This window comes from Cupressus sempervirens, chromosome 10, assembly GCF_028749045.1.
Source record: "Cupressus sempervirens isolate cs-2001-9-10 chromosome 10, ASM2874904v1, whole genome shotgun sequence".
In the NCBI taxonomy this organism is placed as follows: domain Eukaryota; kingdom Viridiplantae; phylum Streptophyta; class Pinopsida; order Cupressales; family Cupressaceae; genus Cupressus; species Cupressus sempervirens.
Window position 1 is genome coordinate 210,307,557 of NC_143127.1, and position 13,279 is coordinate 210,320,835.

Consider the following 13,279-nt stretch of genomic DNA (forward strand, 5'->3'; position numbering starts at 1 on the left):
AGGCTACCCACCTTGCATGCAGGGTTAGGGGGTCCCTATCATTTACAAGTCCTTGGACAACTTGTGTGATAGATTTCACTTGTTCTTAATGACTGTGAAGTATCCACAATCGACATCCTTAACTAAATTAACACGTAGTAGTTTATAGTTATAAATAAAAAATTAATAAAATAAAATATATTATATTAAGTTTATCATTAGTAGGTGTAATAGTTTTTACTTGTCCTCAATGGGTGTGAAGTATTCACAATCCATATCCTTGTCTTTAGTAATCACTTCAACACTTTTCATACAATCTTTGTCTTCTTCTATTTTTACATCCAATCATTGTGTTCTCACACTCTTCTTATTCTCTTTTTGGACATTTTAGAGTCCTCCCTTCATATTGTTCTCTTAATGCTATTTGTTAGAAACCATTTGAATCTTCATAGTTTGATATCTTATCCACACATTTTTAAACACAAAATAATACATCTTTTGTCTTTGTTTTCTCTTATATATTCTTTCTACTTATTTGCAAAAAATATCTTAGAAACCCCCCATCCTCTCTCTCTCTCTCTCACACACACACACACACACACAAACATTCACAACTTCCTTTCACTATCCTAAAAACACATCAAAGAAAAAACTTGTATTTTCTAAACAAGAACATTTTCATTTTCCACATCCTTTTATTTTCCATGTTTTTCTTAATACCCATGCGACATTACCAAAAATGACTTCTCCCATTTTAATTCTCAGTGTCATTACACAATAACAACTAAATACCAATTTCTCCAGCTTTGATTGTGAAATATTTCTTGCTACTATGGACTATTCTCCTTGAGTCAAGCACATAGTTTATCTTTCCATCTATAAAATTTTACTAGTGATCACCTTGATTAAATGCACATTTGTTTTTATATCTAGACTCCATGTTTAGATCTTGATAAGATGTTCAACTGCCAAATTGGGCATTTCGCATATTATTTTAAAACTTATTAGAGACAATACATTGCATTCAAATGTCCACCATGTAACTGGCCCAACTTAACACATTTTAGTTGATTAAAGTGGTCTTCTTATATTAATAAATAAATTGCAATATATTTATTTTACTAGTCAATCTTCAAAAGCCATTTGATATTCAAGTAAAAATAAATATTCACTTCACAACATTAGTAAATACAATAGAAATATACATGATGTCATTATGTTATTAAGATAATTAGCTAGTAAATAAGTTTTCATAGCTAGCTGCATTTCTCCCTATGGAAGGTTTGAAAACTCATTGCAAACTCTTCGAAACCCTAATTGATTCCCCTTTTGAAACAAAGCTTTCAAAATAGTACATCATTAATACATTGGCAATCATTAATTCAAGTTTATCAATACAACTTGTAATCTTAGACATACACACTATGTCAACTTCATCAAAATATGTTACATCAACACACTTGGCCTGCCATAATATCTTCCCTTCTTGTATAAGAGATGGCAAGACTGCATATACATTACGGTTAGCTTAGTGCAATTTGTTCTAATGCATACAAACCTTGCTCGTGGACATTAACATCATCATTATTGCACATCTTCTTTATCAATCAACATACTATTGGTAATGTTGACATCAATGCCAATTCAATTCTAACAATAATTTACTATTCTTGAAATTATTCGTTAGAATGCTATCAAATTTTATTATTTGACGTAGTATTTTATTTCATTTTACTATACTAAACTTTTTGGAATTAATCTTGGAGTTGTTGTCATCACCTAACTATATAGTTATTGAATAATTCTTGTGATTATCATCCTCCAACCATATATGTTGAAAACTCTCAATTTTAAAAAGATCATCCTATAATTGATACTACTATTTTAACTTTGATACATTTTTTCCTATCAAATATTTGATAACACATCTAAAAAAGGAAAGATATAAAATATGTACTCACCTTTTAAAGCAATGTTACATAATTCACAAAGAAAACAAATGTGAAAATAGTCACATCCCTAAACTCCAAACCATGCAACAACCCAAAATATAAAAAACATAAAATAAAGCCCTTAAGTGACAAGAGTTATATCAAAGGAGACTATTTAATATATCAACAAAAGTGTCTATGAAAGAGTCCCAACCATTTATATTCTTATCATTAATCAATATGAAGTGCCCACAAAAGGGTCCCAACCATTCATATTCTTATCATTAGCCAATCTAAAGTGTCCATGAAAGGGTCCTAATCATTCACATTCTTATCATTAGCTAGTTTCAATTGTCCACGAAAGGGTCCTCAACAATTCATATTCTTATCATTAGACTAATGAAGTGTCCAAGGGAAGGACCCCAACCATTCACATTCTTATCATTAATAGATTTATATCCTTATCTTTTGTAGATCTCAAGTATCCATAAAATCTCAAGTATCCATAAAATAGTTCCAACCATTTATATTCCTATATACAATAGAACAAACATAGCATTTTTAAAATTTAATATCTCTAACCTCTTAAGTTTCATTTATAAAATAATTCAAAGTATGGAAAGATTATGGTAGATTTCCCTATATAGGTAACTTCATAACAAGGAAAGGTAATAATAATAATAATAATAATAATAATAATAATACCAAACAAGCTTTTTATAAGGTGCATGCATGGCAGCTAAACTACGTAGTGAGTGCCAGCTCACAAGCGGAAAAAACATGTGCTTTTCCGTTTACACGGAGGGCCCGTTTGTTTCGCAGAATTAGCAAAACTGGGTTTTGATTCAAAATCTGGTTTTGTCAAAACCAAGATTTGAATTTCAAAATCGGGTTTTGAAAAAAAAAATTGTCCTGTTTGGTTAACCTGGAAGACGAGTGGGAAGATGCATCTTCCGCGTTTGGTTCGTAAAATTGGAATTGGAATTTAAATTTTTTTCCTTTTTTTCATAAATTTTTTATTTTTTATTTATAAAGTTTGAACTTTTAAAAAAAATTTAAATTTTTTTCTATTTATTAATTTTATTTATTTATTAAATATTAATTTTTTATTTTATTTATGAATAAGGTTAATTTTTCCAAGTTATAAATAAAAGCTAAAAAATGTTATATTAATTTATTCTTTGACATTTTATCATACAAAAACTCCAAAAAACTAAAAAATGTTATATTGATCATACATAAACAAGTTATAAGTGAAATAGCATATTAATTTTATCTTTAATAGTTACCTTACAAAAACAAATTACAAAACATTTGCGCAATGTGATGGAACCCATAAACAAGTTTCAATAGAAGTCATATTTTAATAGTTATCCACGTACGACACATTACAAAACATTTGTCCAATGTGACAGAACCCATAAACAAGTTTCAATAGGAGTCATATTTTAGCATTTATCTACATATGATCCAATTATGGTTCAAACGAAGAAGTCAATCTCTACACAAAATAATAAATTTATGCGCATTTTCGCATATGATCCCAGCAAAGAAATCCAAACATAATACAAAGAAAGCATCGTAGAAAGATAATTTCTGCCTTCGTCATAGAAGCAACCATGGCCCTATCCACCTCTCGAGCCTTACATAACTTGCACTCAAATTCCTCCGTATGTGGTACAGTTGTAGCTGGTTCATCCTTGACTGGTGCACCCTTGACCCAGTCAAAGTATCCGCATCCATTATTCCCCTACAATATCAAATCTGCGTTAGTGCTTACAATAATATTAAACTTGACACAATATTTTTAAACAAAAATACATTAACCACCTTTTTTCTATTTGAACAACACCAAAATTGACGTCCGGGATTAGTTGGGGTGTTTGATGTCTTTAATAAGCATGGGACACCACATCGACACTTTGGCACAGTCAACATAGCCACAAACCTATTATAATTATTGCAATTTCAAATATTACATTAGATATATGAATATTATGAGGGAAGAATCAATATAATACACATACACATAATAAAGATTTAACATTTGACATATTACAGACTAACTTATAACCCAACCAAGCTATTTCAAATAGCATAAGATATGGAGATGTGAAACTTTAGTAGTGCATTATATTCATGTATATAAATCTCATACAAGAAACCATTGAAAACATATGCAACTAGATAGAGATACATCCAAAAAAAATGGACTGCACTAACAATGAAAAATAACATGCAACATAAAACATTGAATATATGTTCATCATGTTAACAAAATAATCAAAAAATAAAGCCAAATGAAAGAGATGATTAAAAAGGACAGATTGTGCACATTCATAGACAAAATAAAAGCACATGAAATACCAACTAAAATGGATATACTATCATACGAAATGAAACTCAAGTACAATCCAACCAACTATAAAATGAAAAGCACATTCATAGACGAAATAAATAACCATGTAAGAAACTGATATTGTTAAAGACAACAACACATAAAATAGGAAAACGTTGTTGTCGATGTAGTGCTGTCATGTCAAAAATAATCACGAATACTGCTATTTTGTGACAGTGAATGTAGTGCTGTCATGTCAAAAATACGATTGTTAAACCATCAAAAAAACATTTTTTGTGATAGTAAATGTAGCGCTGTCATGTCAAAAATAATCACATGAAATGTAAGAATAGTCTCAAGAGTTTTAATCCATGCTCAATCTATAGTCCCCCAAACTTCAGCTGTACATATCTCGCTCTCTCCCCTTCAGTCATTCTTAGGAATCCTTTGGCTCTTGCACTTTCAAGCAAAAAGCTATCAAAAGCTTGTAGCATGATATCTTCATTGAGATCGGGTATAACTTTGAGGGCATCATACACTTTATCATAAAGTGAATCTAAGTGTCCTTCATCCATTCTAATATTTTGAGTTTCCTTCAGACCAGCATTTAAACAATTGATAGCATCAGATATAACATCCATGGAACCAGCCATGCTGGCCTTCTTTCTCTTTGCCTTCCTTGATGTTGTTGGTGACACAAATTGTTTGCCAGTTGCACTAGATTGATTAGAAGTATTCATGTCATTATCCAAATCAGTAGCATTATCCATTGTTGTATTATTCATTGCTGCATTAAAGTCCCCATCATCATCTAAATCAGCCGCCTCATCCATAAAAAGGTTCCCTTCTTCATTGTCATGCGCTGTTGCAGCTGCTGTCCCTTCAGCTATGTCATTGCCCACAATGCAAGCTAACTCATTGAAATACTGAAATGGCTGCCTCTTATAAACTTTTGCATTTTTGAAATCTTTTCGCTGCATGTTGGCATAATCAATGAATTAGTTTTTGAGTAAATACTATATAAGATAACTTATACTTTAAATCATAAGAATTTGAAATAACATATTACCTTGAGAAGCTCATCCCAGACACTTTCATCAGCATCCATACATTGAGTGGCCTCATTCCATGCGAAGCCACTTGTATTTTTTAATTCTTTCATAACTCTATAGGCAAGCTTCCATGTTTTCAGCTTATTTTTGAAGTTATCTTTTGATAGATGAAGGTTCAATTCTGCATTGAACTTCCTTTCGATAGCAGTCCACGCATCTTTTCTAAATCCACCCTCTCCTTTTCTACCAAGGTTGACTTGCTCTTGCAATAATTCCAAATATTTGTGTTCCATTTCCCGTGTCCACAATACCTTCCTTGAACAAGAAGGTACATGGGTTGAACGAATTTCTCCATCCATGCTATTGACCAAAATTACAACTTCGAATAATGAGTCAAAATTGCATTAAAAAAATTGTAATCTCAGTCATGTTTTACTTCCAAATGCACGAGTCCTAAAACAACAAAGCCGTCCATAAACCATATAAAAAGACAGTACACCAAACTTACAAGGTTTCTTGTCACAGTATGTTTGCAGCAGAACATATAAAAAGACTACTGGGAATAAGGCTCATAGCCAATGAAAAATAAGAGAGTAAATATGAATAAAATCATTTTAATACGAAATCTTTCTTACACCATAGATTAAAAAGGGAATGCACAATGTCCAAAAAAGAAAACTAATATAGACGTTGAATTATGAGAAGACTGAATTGGTTTCCTCTATCAAGTCAAATAACATATAATAAACCTGCTCTTAATAAACTTGTTCATTAGATTGCACAAATTAGAAGATGGAAGAATATAAGATCTATTGTTTTGTCATCAGTCTAAAAAGCATTGGTTGTTGCTGATCAGATGAAGATTTATGCAATCAACTTACAATGTGATTTTGAGATATCACAGAAACATGTGAACAATGCAAAGAACTTATTATGGACACTACATGTGAACATCACAATTTCAAGATATCACAGAAATCTTGTTACTTGACATCATTAAAACATGTCACTTCTAAATATCACAATTTCAAATATGGAACAACACACACACATCATTTAAATCTCTCATCATCTCTACATGTGAACAACACAATTTCAAGATATCACTGAAAGCCTTCCTATTTTGTATGTTAACATCTATAGTAGAACAACAAGACAAATACATGTAAACAACAAGGACAAATACCTGTGAACAACACAATTTCAAGATATCAGAGAAAGCCTTCCTGTTTTGTATGTTAACATCTATTAATAGAATAGCAGGACACTACATGTGAACAGCAGGACAAATATATGTGAACAGCAAGATGAATACATGTGAAAAAATTGAGATTACTAAGTACATGTGAACAACAGGACAAATAGAACAAGACACAAATCACTTACATGTGAATAGCTGTTGAAAAAAAAATACCATTACTGATCCATCATCAAGACAAAAACAGTAGGACACAAGATTTAAAATAGTATTACAGAAGTTACCTTTAAAACATCACTGCATTATACAAGTTATATTTAAAACATATCAAGCCAAGAAGACCACAAAGTCATATTACAATTGACAAGAAAATAAATGGCCACCCAGTTCATGTAGCAATGTTTGATCTAAAACGTTCACTAACAAAGTGCAATGTTCATGTTTTCTTTGACAAAACTATGCATGAGGTCTATAGTCTTCCCACATTCTTCGTGCTATCTCATCTCGGAATTTTCCCCAATCATCTCTATCTCGCTGAGTCATTCCATATGTCTCAAGTATTGGTACATTTATTGCATTGCGATCATCATCCTCATCAATTTCGATTTCAAGTGGAACACCATCCTCTATTGTAATGTAGTTGTGTAGAATGCAACATGCTAAAACAATCCTAGTTTGTGTCATGATTTGATAAGATGTTGCATGCCTCAAGATAGGAAAACGCTGCTTCAAAATTCCAAATGTACGCTCAATTATATTCCTAAGTGAGGAGTGCCGGTGGTTATATAACTCCTGTGGAGTGTTTATTGGGTTTGCTCTAGAAAACTCCTTCAGATGATAACGTGTAGACCGAAAAGGGGCAAGAAATCCTGGTACATTTGGATATCCAGCATCCGCTAAATAAAATTTTCCTACAAAAATGCACAAGTTGGGTTACTTTTATAATCATTACCTCATTTATCATAAATGTGACTTTATAACCATTTACAAGATGATTTGACATACCGGGGGGAACTACTAGCGGATCTGCTCTTGAGAGAGCTGAAGCAAGAACACGACTATCTGCAGCAGACCCTTCCCAACCAGCAAGAACGTATTGAAACTTATAATCAAATGAACACACACCCAAAACATTTTGTGACAAGTGACCTTTTCTATCACGATATTTAGCTTGTATATCCACATCAACAGTAACTGGTATATGGGATCCATCAATTGCTCCAATGCAATCCTATAATAACCACTAGGATGTTCAAATGTGCAACAATATGATTAAATGTAAAACAAAAAAATATGTGGCACTACGAAATTTACCTTGAAGTATGGATCAAAACGATCCTTCCCAACAATCTCTGTAGGAGTGTTAGGACTGGGGGGAACCAGATAATCAGCGTGGAGACTTAAGATACCCTTTAACACTCTATGGAAATATCGACTAACTGTCTCTCCTGAGTGACCAAAGTTGTGAGCTATCTTACGATTCCTCAAATTGTGGCCAAGGGTATGGAGCAACATTACTAGTTGTTCCTCTACCGTTATGTTTAGTGTATCTTCAATGCTTCCTTTTTGCCTTAGAATATTGGCTAGTTTAAAGAAAGCTCCTCTGCTCATACGAATTTGATCATGACAATCTGTCTCATTGGAGTGGACAATTCTCTTATAAAAAGGAATTTCATCTCTTTGGCGCTTATGCCTCTCTCTTCTACTTTCTTGTGCAGATTTTGCTATGACTACTGCAAGGTAGGCAAGAATAGCAGCAAGAACACGAATAAGCCTAGTCTTCCTAACAATGACTGCTTGGATTCGTATATCTTTAATAGGAGCCATCAATAACCTGAAAATAAGCAACAAATGATATCAGAGACACTTAAACTCCTCACAGTTTAGGAAAATTAGGATGACTTAGCTTACAGCTGCCCAAAGGGATCAACAACACCCATACAGAAACTAAGGATTAAAGAGTTATTTTATAAATTTATGTTAGTTGGACTTATGAGCCACGCGCATGGTTAAGAAAACATCTATTTTTGGGGGTTTAAAATGCAGCATTGTACTTTTTCATTAGAGACAAGGAAAAGTCTCTAAACTTGGAACCTAAATCGGTAACCAATTTGATAAGTTGTAATTGAAGATTGAAACTTCTTAGGCTCCATATACAATTACAAGTGTTCCTATCAAAGGAATCTCATTTGATGACTCAACAAAGAAAGGAGTTATCAAATATATTCCTTAATGTATCACCAATGAAAGATTAATTATCACAGAGCAATATTTAACTAATATAACAATCAAAATCCATTAAAAAAGCATCAACCACATATAAATGTCAAGTGACTATATGAACTACGGAGTAATATTAAGCTTCCCACAACAACAATAATTATTTATGGAGAAGTTAATGCTTATCAAGCCAATGAATTAATCTCTACCTGGTACCAATGTATATTTCCATGTCAGAAACTGAGATGACAACTTTGAAACCTAACATGGCAAAAACTATGTCATTGATTAATCAAAATTCCTACAATGATTGACAATGGTAAACAGGTAGAACTTGAATTAATGCATCCACCCATAAAAAAATAAAATAGTATATATTCTCAAATCCCCCACAGATTCAACAGTTCCAGATAGATACTTCTAAAGCATTTTTCATCTTTAAAAAATGGCCAATGGATATCACAGAATGGGGAGTAGAAGCCATGAGTACTCATCAAATTCTACTCAGGTTTTGGGTGCTACAGCTCTAGTCACAAGTGGGCTAACTGTGTTGTTTCTGGCAGGCTTCACTGTTGTTACCCTCCTGCTTTTGGCCCCCGTATTCGTCCTTTTAAGCCCCATTTTGATACCTCTAGGAGCCCTTCTATTTGGGATAGTTTTAGGGCTTCTCTTCGCTGTCTGTTTTGGGCTGTATTTAGTTTTTGGGGCTAAATGGCTGCTACGGTATGCATCATTTATACATTGTTGAGAACAACATCTAATCAAGTTATCCCATAAATACTGTTAATACATTGTTGAGAACAACATCTATTGGTTCTTTGAGGCCGCTACTCTAAAAGAGAAAAGGCCTTTGGTCCTATGGCTTAATGGAGGTGCTAGCCCATGGCAGTTTTTTTATACTAAAATGTATCAATGATTGTGATTTATTGCATTCATGTAACAACTATATTCATTCAACAGGTCCAGGGTGTTCATCTGTGGGATATGGAGCAACACAAGAGATTGGACCTTTCATCATAAATTCAGATGGAAAGACTCTTTCTTTCAATGAGTACTCATGGAATAGAGGTATTTTATTCAAGAACAATTTTGTTGATTGAATTCATTACTCTTTTTAACACCAGTATAACTGAAACATTGGCAATTTTCTATGGTTTGATGATCAGAAGCCAATATGTTATTTCTTGAGTCTCCAGTTGGAGTGGGATTTTCCTACTCCAATGAAACATCTGATTACAAGATGCTAGGAGATAATATTACTGGTGAAGCTCCAGCTTTTTCTTATATTTCATGTTCTTTAAAATTATTTATATTGAAAGTTCATGTTTGAGACTAATTTAAAGGTTGAATGATGGTTTCAACTCCACAGCTCATGATACATACATGTTCCTCCAAAACTGGTTTGGAATTTACCCCCAATATAGGACACATGAGTTCTACATTGCAGGGGAAAGCTATGCAGGTGTTGGGTCTAACTCATTTTATATTTACTGTCCTAAAGAAAAACCCATCTCTGTTGTAAATTGATACATTCAATTGTCTTTGTGTTATCATCTGCAGCATAAGATATAGGATGCCAATCTCATCTTTCATTCCATCATAACTGAATACATATATATTACTCTTTTTTCTCTTATCCTCTTAGATATGCTCCTTTTAGAGCCAACAGCCTGATCGGCTTACTAGTGCAATTGCAAATAGAATATATTAGCTGAGATGGCATCTAAGGGATGACACAGTCAAATTGTATATAGAGAAAGCATCCCAAATCCAACTGCTTTCTTGACCACGCCATGAAGGCCAAGAAGATCACGGTTTGTTCTATTGTTTCCTATGACAACAACTTTTGTATTCTTTGGAAGCACATACAACTCTAAATCTTCCTCTACCCCATCACCACACAATGGAGAGAGGATGCACCCCTCAACCTGCATTTACCTCCAACTCAGATTATCAATACTATCAAGATTCTTCAACAGCAATCCTGCTCAAGAAGAAAAAAAAGGCCCCCTCTCCTCCCTCCCCTCCTCCCTCCTGTCAATGACAAGAATAATCTCATCTACAATACATTACGAAAGCATTTACAAAAGCCCTTCTCTTGTTCACTAACTGCTTCTATGTTCTAATCAATTACTTTCCATTGCATAATGTATTTCAAGAAGTAGATATCGCAGAGTTCTATAAGCAATAATTATCAATTTTGTATTTCCATTATAAATCAGAAAGACAAGAATGTCAAAATATTTGATTTACTGTCTCATTATTGTAAACCCAAAAACAAAGACAAGAAAGTTAGAATATGTAAACCCAAAAACAAAGACAAGAAAGTCAAAATATTTGATTTACCATCTCATTATCGTATCGATATAATGTCCAACTTTTTTGGTACCATAATCACTGTAACACATTTCTCTACATCAGCCCCAATCCCCTTTAAAGACTGCTGAAATTGACATATTCAATTTCATCTCCGAAAATCACATAGGATAGAATTTTTTTACATTTATATTTATTTAATTTTGTCTCAGTGTTTCTTCTCATAATCCCCCACACACCCGAAAGAAATCCCAAATCCAAACAAAAGGAAATCATCTCACTCGTATTCGTAAACAATGAACAATCTTAGAAAGAAAAACAAACATCAGATCTACCTATGGGAAAAGATCTAATGGAGCTGCATTAGGGCCTCAAGACGAATCCCCCTCTAGTCTGATTTATAGGGTTCCAGAATCTTTGTTGAGGGAAGACACGTCTCAGCAGTTATACCATCCTCAAGTCCTATTCTTGGGTCTTTACCATTTCAAAGTTAAGGAGGGATCATCTATCTAGACAGAATCCCTGAAGTCAAAAGTGGCAAGAGATAGCTTCCATAGAGCGTCCTCTTAACTGGAAATGATATCATCCTCTGATGACAGATATTGTGAAGGATATGCTCAAGATGGAAAACCAGCTACCATTTTGGGCCTTGGAAGAAATCAGGCCGGATATTGAGGACTAGGTTGAGTCTGCATTGAAAACCTTATCCCATCATGACACTAAACCCTAGCATATCAGGACTTTTTGAAAATGAGAATAGCCTAATAAAAGCTGCCAACGAACTATGTTTCCACTGTGTAGTAAAACCTTACGCAAATAAATAAAATAGCCTAATAAAAATTGCCCAAATTTGTGGAAAACTACCCAGATTGTAAAGGAAGACCGAGTACCTGTAATGCTCTAGAGAACGACGAAGAATGGCGGCTGAATTTCAGGAAAGAGACTGTAAATACCGAGCAAATACCTGCAAAAAAAACAATAACACCCTTCAAATACTGGTTAAAATCAACAATGCCAAGCAAAAAATACCTGTTACAACCCTAACCAGAGCTGAACAATGGAGTCGAGAATTACCTCGTGTCACAAACAAAATGCAGTCGCTGTCACAAACAAAATGCAGTCGCTGTCACAAACAAAATGCAGTCGCAGTCACAATCCTGTTGACATGGTAAAAAAAATGGTAAGAAAAAAAACCTAATAAGATAGCTGCAGCCGGTTTTCATGGACGTAAAAACAAATTTCATTTCACTTTTCATCTAATCCTAAAAAACAAAACCTCGAATTGAATTCTCAATTCCACCTATTGAGATGGAAGACTACAAACCTCATTTTGACCAAAAATTAGAATACTGGAATTCTAATTCCGTTTTCAAAATTTCGCCCCAAACACCAAGTTTGTCAAAACTAGGTTTCGCGTATGCCAATTCTAGGCTAATTCCGCGAAACAAACGGGCCCGGAGTGTTTTGTTTTAAAACACGTTACTTGTGTGAAACAATTTTCACGTTACGTTGTCAATCAAAAGCATTTTCCCCACGAAATCCTGGCGGGGCCGCTTACCAACTTTCTTAGCAGCCATATGACCGTGTCCCAATCTTTTTCAATCTTATTGTTGTTTCACTCTGTGATTGGTTGGTAGATGGATCATGTCACAGCGTGATTTAGCGGTAAAAAGTTTGGTGGAGAGATAGGTTGAGGGTTTTAACGGTGGAATGTTTGCTGTTAGGGCAAAATTTGATAGACAGATCAGCTTACAGAGTGATTTTTAACTGTGCTTTCATGTTCTGATGATTTTGGCTCGAGAAGACGAATTCTTTTTTCTGAGAATAGAAAATAGAAGGTACTGTTTTTTTATCTGTTGGAGCGCGCAAACCGAAGCTTAAAAATGGAAAGTGAAAGCAAATCAAACCGTGTTGTTTGTCCGCTCGCGGGGTTCGTACCCGCGGCATCTGATGAGATTTGGCGTCATTTGCCGTTGACAGAAACGCGGAGCAGAAAACTTCGTTGGGTTTTTCGCGATGTCACTGTCATTCCCCGCACGGCCTAATATTCGGCCGCCCAAAACTCCCCGTCAAGGAACGTCAATTGGGTTTCTAATTGATGAATAAATTAATCATTTCACCCGTCAACAGGCGGTCTGTGGATAATTTTTATTATCGATCGGCCCACTGCAGACAAATGAAGTGTGGACATTGACGTCTGTTTTTTTCTGTCCGCATGTTCTGTCAGTTGACGATGTACAAAACT

The 13,279-nt window shown here is 34.1% G+C and overlaps 1 protein-coding gene across 2 annotated transcripts; it reads right to left on the reverse strand.

Annotated features, from left to right (window-relative positions):
* Positions 1-3,248: 3,248 nt before the first annotated feature.
* On the reverse strand, positions 3,249-12,194 carry LOC149533374 (uncharacterized). Of its 2 annotated transcripts, none has more exons than XR_016356968.1 (4): positions 12,109-12,194; positions 11,925-11,998; positions 3,741-3,858; positions 3,249-3,660 (listed from the first exon to the last, which is right to left on the reverse strand). XR_016356968.1 is itself a non-coding variant. In XM_089804429.1 (4 exons), exons 3-4 carry the CDS (start codon positions 5,657-5,659, stop codon positions 4,629-4,631), a joined length of 936 nt encoding a protein of 311 aa, XP_089660555.1. In that variant the 5' UTR covers position 5,660; positions 11,925-11,998; positions 12,109-12,194; the 3' UTR covers positions 4,356-4,628. The 2 variants fall into 2 exon arrangements, 1 of the variants encoding a protein (XP_089660555.1); XM_089804429.1 differs by lacking the exons at positions 3,249-3,660; positions 3,741-3,858 and adding exons at positions 4,356-5,222; positions 5,318-5,660.
* Positions 12,195-13,279: the final 1,085 nt, after the last annotated feature.